This window comes from Sus scrofa, chromosome 9 (genome assembly GCF_054392235.1).
Source record: "Sus scrofa isolate SSC_HxYL_T2T_F1_AM1 chromosome 9, Sscrofa_HxYL_maternal_Yorkshire_Landrace_v2.0, whole genome shotgun sequence".
Lineage (NCBI taxonomy): Eukaryota > Metazoa > Chordata > Mammalia > Artiodactyla > Suidae > Sus > Sus scrofa.
The window spans coordinates 36,790,990-36,806,198 of record NC_139391.1 but is presented as its reverse complement, the minus strand read 5'-3'; the positions used below and the strand labels follow the sequence as shown (position 1 = coordinate 36,806,198).

At 37.2% G+C, this 15,209-nt stretch overlaps 1 protein-coding gene across 13 annotated transcripts in view; it reads right to left on the bottom strand.

Annotated features, from left to right (window-relative positions):
- The window catches only part of ATM (ATM serine/threonine kinase), a 138,941-nt gene that overhangs the window by 83,527 nt on the left and 40,205 nt on the right, over positions 1 to 15,209 (bottom strand). For all 13 annotated transcript variants that reach the window (XR_014814217.1, XR_014814218.1, XM_084974015.1 and 10 more), the window contains 9 exon segments: positions 14,700 to 14,782; positions 14,447 to 14,602; positions 13,117 to 13,192; positions 12,855 to 12,985; positions 9,973 to 10,093; positions 7,635 to 7,811; positions 5,617 to 5,786; positions 4,376 to 4,622; positions 438 to 553 (listed from right to left, as the gene is read on the bottom strand). Coding sequence is in view for 11 of the 13 variants with exons in the window: in XM_084974015.1 (XP_084830141.1) it covers positions 438 to 553; positions 4,376 to 4,622; positions 5,617 to 5,786; positions 7,635 to 7,811; positions 9,973 to 10,093; positions 12,855 to 12,985; positions 13,117 to 13,192; positions 14,447 to 14,602; positions 14,700 to 14,782 (1,277 nt within the window). In the remaining 2 variants the exon portion in view is untranslated.

Genomic DNA, 15,209 nt, shown 5'->3' with positions numbered 1-15,209 from the left:
CATTCATATACAACCAAGAGGGTTTCACATCCAAATGAAATTATAGTAGAGTAAGATTCCGCTAGCTAAGGAGCATGATAAACAAAAGCTGATATAGAAAGCGGAGTCATAGATGAGGAGAAGAGAACAAATAACGTATCATGAAGAGTACTTCAAGAGACAGGAGATGGCATGATGTTCAAATACTATAGAAAGAATGAGAAGGAAATATCATTGAATTTGCAAACAGGGTGGTTAATTAAACAAGCAATTACTGTGGAGAGGCTATAGTAGAGCAGATAATTGTTTCAAAGGTAATTAATTATTTTCAAAGAACAGAATTTAAAAGAAGACACACATAGCAATTGAAATAGATATGTGAAGGAGGTGTCAACCAACAAATCCCACAAGGAACCTCTGAAATTGCAGCTAATTCCCTAAGTTAAAAAAACCCATACCCTGAAAAGTCACAGGGGTCAGTGCTTTGGCTGGCATCTGATGTTGCTGGTTCATGTAATGTCATCAATAACTCCACCACAATCTCTGGTAAATTATTAATGAATAACTGATCAATCTGCAAGGATATAAAATTAAAATATATTTAAGTTTTTATGTCTGTACTCTTTAAGATAGCTCGAAAGGCTCATGTCATTGCCTCACTTCCAAAATTACTCAGTGACTACAGAAGGAAACAGGTGACTAAAGATCTAAGATCTACAAGACAGACAGCTAACTCTACCTTTTTCTGCAATGCAGTGGACCCACAGATGAAAAGGAAAATAGGGAAATCATACCAAACATGACTCTCTTAATCCAACTTGTTCATTTAATTTTAAAGAATTATTTTAATGAATTAGGATTCAGGTCTAGGTTGAAATTCCCCAACCTAATAATCGATCTGCATTTCACTCTTATTTGAGAATGCTATTTTACTAGGAAGCATTCCCAGTCACTGGCCAATAGTCATCTCTCTATTTCTTGCATGACTTCTCCCTGAATTTCCCCTACTTGGTTGATACCCAAATTCGGAGGCTGGCTGCTATTCACATGCCCTGTCATCAACAGTAGGACCAGACTCTTCATCCATCTACTCCCTACTACAGGCAGCCTCACAAATGGCCGAAGTTCTCTAAATATAAAGAATGAGTGTACTACATTACACCTCAGCCGAATGAATGAAGTCTTAATGGGGGATTTACTAGCTCTCCAAATAGGGAAATACAGAGATTTAAACCAAAAGGAAAATGGCTGATTGACTACCTTTACCTCTTCCACAGAGACTTTTGGAAATACTTCCCAATAACAAAATTTTGAAATGTGACAGGGGAGTTGCCATTGTGCCTCGACAGGTTAAGAACCTGACTAGTATCCATGAGTATGTAGGTTCGACCCCTGGCCTGGCTTAGTGGGAGAGGATCTGGTGTTGCTGAAAGTTGCGGCATAAGCTGCAGATACAGCTTGGATCTGGTGTTGCTAGGGCTGTGGTGTAGGCCAAAACTGTATCTCTGATTCAACCCCCGGCCTGGGAACCTCCATATACTGTGGGTGTGGTCATTAAAAAAAAAAAAGTGACAAGAAAGAAATCTAATGTAAAGATCCCTTAGCTTTTCCCTGGGCTAACACATTAGTTGTCATGTCATCACCTCCAAGGTTTCAGCCCTTTTGAAAATCCAGCCTCATTTCAAAGTATATTTGGAATAAGTAAGGAAAACTGGCCAAGTCTGATTAATATCAGAAGAAAAATTAGTGAGTTTCCTTGCACATAGATGACAACTGACTTCACTAATTTCATATGGTTCTGTCACAAGCCAGATCTGTAATGTTTAGCTAAGGTAGACATAAACTATTCAGATGTCTAAATATAGCTAAACAATCTTATAATTGTAAATATTTAGGCATTCGACAATTGACAGTTTTAAAAGACTCAAAGACTGCTAACAGTTGTGCCAAGATTTGTCCAAAGAAAAAGAATCACGATTGATTAAAAAAAACTGCCTATTAGAGGAGTTTCCATTGTGGTACAGCAGAAACGAATCCAACTAGTATTCCATGAGGATGCAGGTTTGATCCCTGGGCTTACTCAGTGGGTTAAGGATCTGCCATTGCTGTGAGCTGTGGTATAGGTCACAGACATGGCTTGGATCTCATGTTGCTGTGGGCTGTGGTGTAGGCTAGCAGCTGTAGCTCCAACTGGACCCCTAGCCTAGGAACTTCCATATGCCACGGGCAGGGCCCTAAAAAGAAAAAAACCCTGCATATTAGAGACACAGAGAAAATTAACTTATAGTGACAATTCAATGCTAAATAAAATTGAGACTAATAAAAAATTATTTTATATCACTAACCAAAAATCTAAAAAAATATTTTTAATTTTTGCCTCTCTCCATTTTTTTTTTTTTCCAATGCGGCACCTATAGCATATCAAAGTTCCTGGGCTAAGGGTCAAATCGGAGCTGCAGCTGAAAGCTAAGCCTCAGCCTGCAGTGACACTGGATTCTTAACTCACTTAGCAAGGCCAGGGATTGAATCTATATCCCCAGAGAGACAACACTGGTTCCTTAACTTGCTGAGCCACATCAGGAACTCCACCTCACTCCATTTTTGAGACTGTTGTTTCAGTCAGGGATTAAGGTAATCACTCTTCCTTTCCAGACTTATTCTGGCTGTGAAAATTGCCATTGTTTGGTTTGAAAACATAAAAAAGAATAGTAACAGTAGGCCTGCTCAAAAGTGTAAGCTGAGAGATTGGGTGAAAGGGGCTAGAGGGAGACTGGCTCTCATAAATTCCATGCCCTCTGTGTGCCAACATTCGGTTCCAACTGCATTTGGGAAAAGGAGCCCTCTGTTCACCATGTGCCTCCAGGCTACAGACTTAGAACCAGCTCTGACAGACAGCGGTTCACCTAAGCAACTGAGAGACTTGCTGTTCCATTTCTTGGTTCAATATGATAACTGGGCAACCAAAGCCTGAGTCTCTTGAAGTTTATCCAATTGTAATACTAATGTTGACCAAGCTTAGTAGTCATCCCTTGCTTACATTAAAAAAAAAAAAAAAAAAAAAAAAAAAAAAATTGAAGTAGCCAATCTCTTAAAAAGTTTATATATATATTTTACTACAAGTTGCCTCAAATCATTTTATATTACTTTTTTGCTTTTTAGGGCCGCACAGTCGGCATATGGAAGTCAACTAGGCTAGGCGTCCAATCAGAGCTACATCTGCAGGCCTATGCCACAGCCACAGCAATGTGGGATTTGGGCCACGTCTGTGATCTACACCACAGCTCACAGCAACGCTGGATCCCCAACCCATTGATCAAGACCAGGGAGCAAACCTGCATCCTCATGCATACTAGTCAGATTCTTTTCCAGCGCGCCACAACAGGAACTCCTCAAATAATTTTAGATAACAAACAAGTTATTAGATCCTTTTTAATCATTTATCAAATGATGAGTACTCAATATACACTAAGAAGGTGGGATAAATCAGCAAAAAAGTAGAAAGAAAAAAAAAATCCTATCTTTATAGTACTTACAGTGGAGAAGATTGATAAAAAAAAAAAACCCAATGAACTTAATTCATAAGTAAATTGCATTATATATTAGAAGGTAGTAAGTGTCATAGAAAAAGGAAAAATCCAGGTATGGGAACGTGGGATTGTACTTTTCCTTGAAAAGTGAAGGGCTTGATAAGATTAAAGAGGGAGTGAAGATTTTCTACACCTTCCTCAGTATTGCTTGCATTTAATAACCAGCTTGCATTCATGTATTACTGACAATTAAACCAAATTTTTAAAAGGAAAAAGTGATGAAATTATTTCAGAGTTTTTTTAAAATTTCTGATTAAGAACATTTAACTTGCAGTTCCTTCCATGGCTCAGTGGTTAATGAATCCGACTAGGAACCACGACATTGCGGGTTCGATCCCTGGCCTCGCTTAGTGGGTTAAGGATCTGGGTTCCTTCCATGGCTCAGTTGGTTAATAAATCCAACTAGGAATCATGAGGTTTCAGGTTCGATCCCTGACTTCGCTCAATGGGTTAAGGATCCAGCATTGCCATGAGCTTTACTGCAGGTCGAAGATTGCAGCTTGGATCCCATGTGGCTGTGGCATAGGCTGACAGCTGTAGCTCTGATTTGACCCCCTGGGAACGTCCATATGCCGTGAGGGCAACCCTGAAAAAAAAAAAAAAAAAAGAAAAAAAAAAAGAATATTTAACTTGACCCTCAAAAGGAGAGAACACTGTACAACAATAACAAAAAATTAAGGATTGGCCACACTAGATAGTGATTATCACATAGTATTAAAGTTAACTAAATAAATCATGAATAAAGAGTCTTAAAGTTACAACCCAGATCAATTAGGGAAAAAAAATTTTGGTAAACGCTGAAGTGGTACCTGTTTTCCTAGTAAGTTTTCATCTTTAAGCATATCATAGACTTTGGAAGCAGTCTCCCTCTGCTGTGCCATCCCACGGTCTCCTGTATCTTCATAAGCAAAGTATGGAAGAATGTTTACAAGAATCTTTGGGAAGCAGTCTGTCAGAAGACTTTTCCAATCCCCTTGAATCTGATTAGCAATGGACTTCACCTCATCAAAATGACACCTCATCACCAGATGTGGAATCAAAACTTTATAGCAAGATCTAAAAACATAAAAATTGAACATATATATTATATAGAACTTTTCAAAATAAAATACTATATGTCCTTAAAATAAAATGCTTTAATAAGCATTAGAGTATCACTTTAGCTAGATCATTAACTATTCTTACTCTAATTTTTAAAATGGAGAAGTGAATTCTAAATAGTCACACTAAAAGACAGAGATCTTAGAGTACAGCACCCCTATATACAAATTCTGTGATCAAAACCAAGTGAAAACTGAATTTATATTTGTATCTTCTGAATAATCAATTTATGCAAAATTACTACAAAGTGAAATGTGAACGTCACTTATAAACTCAAAGAATGTAAACATTATTATTGTCAAAGTGAACAACAAGGACCACCTAACAATTACAAATTGGCTTCCTATCAACCTGATAGCGAAACATTATTCTTTTCTTATTTTTGCCACACCCAGGTCATGAGGAAGTTCCCACGCCAGGGACTGATCCTGAGCCACAGCAATGACAACACCAGATCCTTAACCTTCTGGGCCACTCCTAAACATCAGTTTTTAGCTGTTTCAAACTTCTCCATATTCAAAATCTTCTTCTCCAGAGTTAAGAGTTGGCAAAATAAATACATATATATTAAACTTTACATTCCACAGAAATAATGACTAAATGGCCCACAGTCAAGCAACAGAAAAGAAAAATAAGGCAGAAATAACCAGCCACTAATAGCTTATCTTTGATTTTTCATAGGGAAGCCTATTAAATATTAAAACTCAAAGAGACCTTAAGGGTCTCATGTGTAACTCCCTTACTTTGCAGATTAAGAAACCAAGCCCCACAGGGTGTTTATGTAGCTTGACTAACCATGCAGCTGGTTACTGGCACAGCTAGGATCAGATCCTATGTCCAATGATAACCTTTAATACACTTCCATTAAAATAAAAAGCTGTCTTGACACTAATTTTATCATTAATACTTAATTTTAAACATATTTCATATGTGCCATATAGAAACCTACCTATAGAAATCCTCAATATTTGTGTAGTTCAATAAAATAAAAGGAAAAGAAGACAAGCTGTACTCAGCATCTTGAAGATGTAGCCATTCCAAAACCAGATAATCCAAATGAGAAGCCATAAAGTCTTCTAAATGTCTATATCCAAAAGTTTCGGAAACTTTCTCTAAAACCTGTACAAGTCAAAAAAGAAATCAATGTTTTAAGAAAATAATGAAATACTAAACTATTTAAATACTTGCTAATATTTATTTAGAGTATAACTTTAAGCATTCACTTAACTTTTCTATACTTTGATTTATTCATCTATGAGTTGAAGATACTAAAAGTACTTACTCCAACACTAAATAAAATGTATTTAATATAATTAGCACAGGGCCTGGCACACTGCAAACCTGCAATAAATGTTAAATGATTAAAAACAAAAAAAAGTTGCAATTTTCAATTTCTGAATATATTTCATAATAAAGTAAAATAAGTCTTCTTCTTAGTCCTAAACCCCAATGAGAAAAACCCAAACACTGAGTTCCACTTATAATAATAATTAGGTAGTGTAATTGTGTAATATTTTAAAGTAACTTCTTCTTTAATACTGAGAGGTAAAAAATTAATTTTATCTAGACTGATTACCTACAGGTTGGCCTTTTGTAAAGCTCCCCTGAAAACCATGCTAAGAGAATGCTGAATGGAATTTCAAACCATGATCTTATCACTGGTTCATCACATAGAAATTTATGATAAGGCTTGGGACTTGCTAAACCGTGAATGCCAAGGTGGTAAAACAGGCAGAACAGGGCAGGGATGAACATTCTACAGTACTGTGCTAATGAAATTGCAAGGCTGGGGAGTTCCCGTTGTGGTGCAATGGTTAACAAATCCGACTAGGAACCGTGAGGTTGCAGGTTCGATCCCTGGCCTTGCTCAGTGGGTTGAGGATCCGGTGTTGCCATGAGCTGTGGTGTAGGTCGCAGACGCAGCTCGGATCCCGTGTTGCTGTTGCTGTGGCTCTGGTGTAGACTGGCGGCTACAGCTCCAATTAGACCCCCTAGCCTGGAACCTCCATATGCCAGGGGAGCAGCCCTAGGAAAGGCCAAAAAAAAAAAGAAAGAAATTGCAAGGCTGGACCCTAACCTTCCTAATCACGCAACCTAAAAGCTCTACAGCTCCAAAATTTGACTCCTGACCCTGCTAGATCCCAATATCCTGCTCCAGAATCCACCAGGTAAAAACATACTCTTCCTTTTTTCCCATGTGTTTTCTGGAATAAATGCTATTCCAGAGAGCCTGATCTGCACGATGACAGGTCATTCACCCTTGTTAGTTCGACGACTGCCTTGTGAGACACTCAAACTGAATGTAAAAAGTGACATTGCAGAGAAATAAATCCACTGTTTTTAAAAGTTTCTGCTTTCTGGGAGTTCCTCTCGTGGTGCAGCAGAAAAGAATCCGACTAGGAACCATGAGGTTGCGGTTCGAGATCCCTCGGCTCGCTCAGTGGGTTAAGGATCTGGTGCTGCCGTAAGCTGTGGTGTAGGTCACAGACACAGCTTGGATCCTACGTTGCTGTGGCTGTGGTACAGGCCACCAGCTATAGCTCCAATTAGACACCTAACCTGGGAACCTCCATATGCCACGAGTGTGGCCCTAAAAAGCAAAAAAAAAAAAAAGAATATAAAAGTTTCTGCTTTCTAATATTGTAAATCTAAAAAATAACACTGTCTCCAAGCCTTTAATAAGTGCCACATTAAAAGTCTAGCTTTAACTTTTTAAACTATTTTAAAGTTACCAAAGTTAGCAGATGTAAACTATTCTACATGAGGGGGATAACCGACAAGATCCTACTGTCCAGCTGCACACAGAACTATATTCATGTCTTATGATGAATCATAATGGAAAAGACTACATACATGCATAACTGAATCACATTACTGTACAGCAGAAATCAACACACCACTGTAAATCCACTATAGTTAAATTGTTACCCAAGGAAGATTATAATAAAAAAATTCATCCATAATTACCTTTTTAATGAGGTGAGGCTCTAATCCATTCTCTTTCACAGATTTGCATAGGGCGAATAAAGCCTGTTTTTCACAGACAGGGCTACAGCATAACACCACAGCTATCATTGTCAGTAAAACAGCTTTTCTATTACAAATCTCATCCAAAAGTTCACGGTTCTCACCTCCTTGGGACTTCTGAAGAATTTTAAATACAATAATGCGGTGTAAATAATTAAGTATTAAAAATAAACCACCCAGGCTAAAACCAAAGTATACCATGACATTACCTAAGTAGCTAAAGAGCAGTTTAAATCCTATAGTGATGGAGCAAAGGACAGAGATTATTCGAGAATACCAAAGTGTCTACAGTGGGAGAGACTGCTTTTGATAAGATCTTATAGAAAGAACTGCCTAATATAAAGCAACATAAAGAGGTACAAAGAGAGAAAAAAAAAAAACTGCAGGAAAAATGAAAGTCCAAGTGCTCTTCAACTAGCAAGTATTACCACCTAATACGTTTATCACCATTACAAATAATATAATAAATATATAGCTCTTTATTCTTAAAAAATTATATATACTTCCCCCAAAAAAACCAATAAAATCACATCATTAGATAGAATGATATATGCTTTTAATAATAAATCATTAAACTATTTCAACAGACGTGCACATTTTTGACTCATACTTAAGAGAAGTTTCTCTTCGCATTTAGAAAAAACTGCCACTCACTGATCCTATTTCTATTTTTGGTATAAGAAAGAGTAAGACTTCCTTACTAAATGGCAACCACTGACATGTTTGAAAACAGCTATGAGGTTCTCCTTAAGTCAACTTCTTTACCTTTTCCTTGTAAAAGAGAGATTAGACTCTCTAACACCCTAATTAAAAATCTACTTTTACTGAGAACAAAACCCAACATGCTAGCTGCTCTGTAAAATGAACAGAAGATTCAAGTTCTTTTATTATTATTTTTTCTCTTTTCTTTTTTCAGGGCACACCTGCAGTATATGGAAGTTCCCAGCTAGGAGTCGAATAGTAGCTGCAGCTGCCGGCCTACACCACAGCCATAGCAATGCAGGATCCCAGCCACATCTTCGATCTACACCACAGCTTGTGGCAACCCTCGATCTTTAACCCACTGAATGAGGCCAGGGATGGAACCTACATCCTCATGGATACTAGTCGGGTTCACTACCGCTGAGCCACAATGGGAACTCCAAGTTCTTTTTATGAACTTGTTCATCACAGTCTGCTTCTATTAATGATATCTAAGACAGAATTTGCTTTTCTTGAGAACTATTACAATGCTAATTTATGTTATGCTATTAGGATGTAAAACTTAGATCTTTCTCCACACGAACTGCTGTCAGGTCAATATTTTCCCTTTTTGTACATGACAGGCTGATTTTAAAATATGTAATAGGGAGCTCCCTCCGTGGCTCAATGGTTAATGAACCTGACTAGGAACCATGAGGTTTTGGGTTCCATCCCTGGCTTTGCTCAGCACGTTAAGGATCCAGCATTGCCATGAGCTGTGGTGTAGGTCGCAGATGCGGCTTGGATCTGGCTGGCATTGCGGCGGCTCTGGTGTAGGCCAACAGCAACAGCTCCGATTAGACCTCTAGCCTAGGAACCTCCATATTCCGAGGGTATGGCGCTGGAAAAAGACAAAAAAAAAGACAAAAAATAAAATAAAATACATAACATGTTATCTCCATTAAATTTTATATTATTTACACTCATTTTTCTAATCTATTGAAATCTTTTTCTAACTCCATCTTCTTTTCATTCCTACAACTTTCTTTTTCAGTTTTGTGCTATTACAAAATACATATTCATTTGATTAACTTCCTGACATACTTTTGTAACTGCCTCACATACTCTTAACAAATCAATTTTGCCAGTTTAAGAAAAAATATTATTCTACAGAAAAATATGAAAATAATAAGATTCACTAAAAAGCATAAAGATAATTTGATCTTGCCAGTTAGAAAATTTTTCTCTCAATCTGTTTCTTCCTGTTGTTACCTGTTCTATGAATTAGTTTTTAATCAGATCTTACCAAAAAAAAAAGATTTAACAGAAAAGCCAATTATACTCCAATAAAAACTCAGTAAATCCTGTTTTTCCTAAATAAGTGCTCCATATAAGTTGAGCCAAAATAAACTGTCATTATTCAACCAATTCTGACCTATAAATAAAGCAATTTCAATCAATTCATATAGTTGTTCTAGTCTAACTTTATATTGTGAACTATTGGATATAAACTGTCTTAGACCCATCTTGGCAAAGTAATACATGGCATATTTATAGAAAGTATACGATAACAGCAAATATGCATTACTATAATTACCACTTGTCTTATTCTTTCCTGAGCTTTCAAGTACGCATTTTCAAAAGCTGTTTGCTGAAGTTTCAAAGGAAGTGCTCTCATTATTGTGGAAGAATCTCCTTGTTTCATATGCTGAAATAATCTTAAAAAAAAAAGCAAAAAGTGAAATAATTTTTAACCTTAAGTAAAAATAAATCACTCTGTGAGACATAATATCAAAAGACCAAGGAAATGTGAGTCCACTTAAATATGTTCAGATCCATTGTATAATATTACAGTCTTTACCATATACTCCATTTTCTCCTAGAACTGAAAAGGGTCTCAAAAGATCTTTTAACTTATTACCCAAACTTGAATATCACTGAACTCAAACTAACCAGAAAAGAAAAAATTCCTCTGGTCAAATACCAATTAGAAGCTACAGACTCCTATGTCATCTGCTCTAATATTTAATCAACTTGAAAGTAAATAGCTTTAAAGTCTTGAAGTTCCATTAATAAAAATTTTTATGTAATAGAAAAGAGTTTATCAGTGCTTTTTGCATAATGTACTCCCATATTTAAGGATAACACTTTAATCATTTTGTCCATTATGCTTTTTTTTTTTTTTTTTTTCCTTTTAGGGCTGCATATGGAAGTTCCCAGGCTAGGGGTCAAATCAGAGCTGCAGCTGCCAGCCTATGCCACAACCACAGCCACACCAGATCCAAGCTGCATCTGTGATCTACATCACAGCTAACCACAAGCCAGATCATTAACCCACTGAGCGAGGCCAGGGATTGAAACCACATCCTCATGGATACTAGTTGGGTTTGTAACTGCTAAGCCACAAGGGGAACTCCCTCCTTTATCCTTTTTTTAGTAACCAAAACTCATAAAAGTATCAACTTTTTGGTGTTCCTCTGATTCCTTCAGTTTCTCTAATCTCAAATAGCCTAATATTAGATACCTAACATGAAAACAATAAATAAATAAATGCTATATTCATGGCATTCATGAATTCACAGAATTTTGAATCTTAATGCCACCCCTCAGCTTTATTACGTTCAACTTCTGACCCTCTGGTGACCCCACACCTTACACTTCAGTATATATTTTCTATCTTTTTCAAGGACTTGAAGTAAAGCACACATTCATTAGCAATCCTTACGATACTCTACGTTTTTACTGAAAATAGTCCTAAATTGAGGAGGTAGACATGGTTCTGACTTAAGAAAACATCATTGTCAGCATATCCAAATTCTGGACACATTATGTATTATCTTATGCATATATTTATGTGACTGCTCAACAATTTCTTTATAGTGATCTTTAATCACTGGTCACTTACAATTGAACAGTAAAATTACTTAACTGACTTTCAGTTTCAATTTTTTTTTTTTCCTTTTTAGGTCCACACCCACAGCATATGGAAGTTCCCAGGCTAGAAGCTGAATCGGAGCTGAAGCTGACAGCCTACACCATGGCCACAGCAATACCAGATCTGAGCCAAATCTGCAATCTACGCCGCAGCCTGTGGCTATGCCAGATCCTTAACCCATTGAGTGAAGCCAGGGATCAAGCCCACATCCTCATGGACACTATATCGGGTTCTTAACCTGCGGACGCATAAGGGGAACTCCTCAGCTTTGATGTTTTTAAAGTATAATATAATTTCTTCTCAAATATTCATTGAATTTACATATTATTAAACACCTGGTACATTCCAAGTATTATTCCAGGTTCTAAATATACAGCAATGAATAGAAGACACAAAAATCATGGAGTTCCTGCTGTTCATAACAGGATCAGCCATGTCTCTGCAGCTCAAGGACGCATGTCCTATCCCTGATGGGTACAGTGGGATAAAGGACCTGATATGGCCAGAACTGTGGCTCAGATCTGATCGCTGGCTGCTGGGCAGCCAAAAAAAGAAACAAAAAAAAGTGAAAGACAAAAACCAATGCTTTCTAGGAACTCATATCCCAGGTAAATGTATTTAAATACAATATTTCAGGTGGTAACAAATGCTATAAAGAAAAATAAAGCAGAGAGGTACTTTATTTACAAGAGTGTGAGGTGGGAAAGGCAGAAGTAGGTTACAATTCAGTTTCAAAATCAATCTGATAACCTGATAAACATGCAGCTGTTAAAGAATTAGTATTTGCTACTTCAGGTACTCAAACATAAAAAAGATCCCTGTGAAAGAATCACTCCATGCTTAATTGTATGTTCACTTGAATACAGATGACTGTAATTAACACAATGCAAAATGTACAATTTTTTCTTTTACAAACTCACATAAAATCTCAATAATATCCAAATTTTCCCTATCTCCCATAAGTGGTAGCAGTCAACTACTTACCAGCTGTCTAGCACTGAGCACGTTACTATATCTTTCTAAGCCACAGAGTTTTCATTTATATTTATTTATTTATTTTTGTCATTTTAGGGCTGCACCTGCGGCATATGGAGGTTCCCATGCTAGGGATCGAATCAGAACTATAGCTGTCGGCCTGCACCACGGCTACAGCAGTGCAGGATCTGAGCCACGTCTGCAACCTACACCACAGCTCACAGCAATGCCGACCCTTAACCCACTGAGTAGGGCCAGGCGTTGAACCTGTGTCCTCATGGATACTAGTCAGATTCCTTTTCACTGAGCCATAACAGGAACTCCCGTCATTTATAAATTTGAGAAAATAACAGTGTCTACACTAATACTGATACAGTGATACTGATACTAATAGTGATATAGTTTTCAGAATTAAGAGAAAACATAAATGTCAAGCATACAGTATATGCTCAGTAAACGTTAACTATTTTTAATATCACAACTAGGGACCTATCACCATGCTAGACATTGAAGTGCTATCTGCACATTGAAGTGCTGTCTGTACACTTCATGAATACTTGACCCATTACCTATTGATTAATCCTGCAGCCAACATGCAAACTTGGTGATGATTATCAGCAAGGAATTGTGGAAATACTTCATTTACAGGAAAGTCTTTTTCCATTACATTAAGAATAGCCCATCTTGAATGAGGATCGGCCTGTGGAAAAAGAACCACTGAGGTTAAATGCAAAATACTAAGAGAAAAATCACCCATTTATAAACAGAATGAAAGACTACTTCAGAGATTTCAATGGAGACCTTACTAACAATTTATGTGGAATAGCTCACCTCAAGCAAAGTTTTAAGGCATTTTACTAATGCCAATCTCACAGAGAATGTGCATTTCCCCTCCTTCGTTAAGTGCCTGAAACAAAGTAGTGTTTCAATATCAAATAATTATTTTAATAAAAGCACGGTCAAAAAAGAAATCAGTGGACATTAAGGTTAATCTAGGCTGCTTCCAAAGATTCTTTCATGTTAAATTTAATTCTTACTAGGTGGCAAATGCCAGTGTTCTCATCAACTAAAATAAATTAGTTTGAAACCGATTTCATTTTAATACATATCATTTGTGTCATATGATTATGCCTCATTAGGGGGCTATCATAATTCATGTTATGGCAAACTTTCTTTAAAAGGAAAAAAGATGCATTTTTGTTTTGGGGTTTTTTTTTTAGGGCCGTACCCGCGGTATATGGAAATTCCCAGGCTTAGGGGTCTAATCATACAGCTGCCAGCCTATGCCACAGTCACATTAACGCGGGATCCAAGCCATGCCTGCTCACAGCAATGCCAGATCCTCAACCCACTGAGCGAGACCAGGGATCGAACCTGCATCCTCACTGATACTAGTTAGATTCATTTCCGCTGCACCACAACAGGAACTCCAAAAGGAAAAAAATTCTTTCGTTGTGTTGTTATACCAAAAATTTCAAAGGTACATTCTATACTGATCCAAAAGTCCTTATCCATTAAATGGTATGAGGGCTCTAAATTACACAGATGTGCTCCCCTATAGGTATCTTGGTATTTATCTCACACTACAACCTATATGCATTAAATAATCAGATAATGACAAGGCCAATCTGTCCACTTTAAGAACATGAACCACTCAGCTCATTTAGATTCACTGCACATTGCTTCTTTATTCACCATACACATCAAACTATTAAGTGATTAAAAATTCTGCAAGGAGGAGTTCCCACCGTGGCTCAGTGGTTAACAAATCCAACTAGGAACCGTGAGGTTGCAGGTTCGATCCTTGGCCTTGCTCAGTGGGTTGAGGATCCGGTGTTGCCATGAGGTGTGGTATAGATCGCAGACAAGGCTTGGATTCCATGTTGCTGTGGCTCTGGCGTAGGCTGGCTGCTGCAGCTCCAATTAAACCCCTAGCCTGGGAACCTCCACATGCCACAGGTGTTGCCCCAGAACAGACAAAAAAAATTCGCAGGGAAATACACTAAACTCACTTTAGGGAGCCAAGACTTAAGCAAAAAACAATGTAGTTCTCAAGTTCTCAAGATTTAGGAGAAATCACTTATGTAGAAATACAAAGTTCCCATTTGTATCCAGAGTGGCCAAAGAAAAATAAGAACTCTACAACATATTCTGTACCCACCAAAATGCTCCAATCACTGTTAGAAACTGCCCCTGAGCATCCCTTGTGCTCTCGGCATCCACATTTTCCCGACATAGGTTCGGCACTATATGAAGCACATGGTTTAAAATGGTTTTACAAACATCTTGGTCACGACGATATAAAGAACATACACTGCTGTGGTGGAAAAAGTTTAACTTTATCAGTATAACAGAACACAACAGTTTAGTTTATAAATTTTGAATGAATATTACAGATGATTTTAATGTCTTACGATAGTGGTTTTAGAAGTTCAACAACATCCTCCATTGGCAGGGGATATTCTTCACCAGGAAGCTCCTTTAAAAGTACTAGATACTAAGATAGTTGGGGGGGAAAATCAGTATTTTTTTCCCAAATATCATTTATTTAAATAAGTATATATAGTAACCATAAATTCATATATAAATACATATATGTAGACACAAACACAAAAGAGCAGTGAATTTTTAAGAGGCAATATAGTTAAAGACCAAAAAAAAAACCCAACAACAAAAAAACATTGAATATGAAGTCAGACAGAGCTGGATTCAAATCCAAGCACCACAACTTTTATTTGCGTGGTTAAAAAATTTGCCTTGTCATCTAGTTTTTGTACTCTTACCTGTAAAATGAGGATAGAGCATTACCTGGCCAGATTACTGTAAGATGTAAAGGAAATGACTATAAAGGTCTAGCATTTGGTGCAGGAATTCAAGAAGTGATCGTTGTTACCAACGTTGGGGTCAAAAGCCTGAGCAAGAGT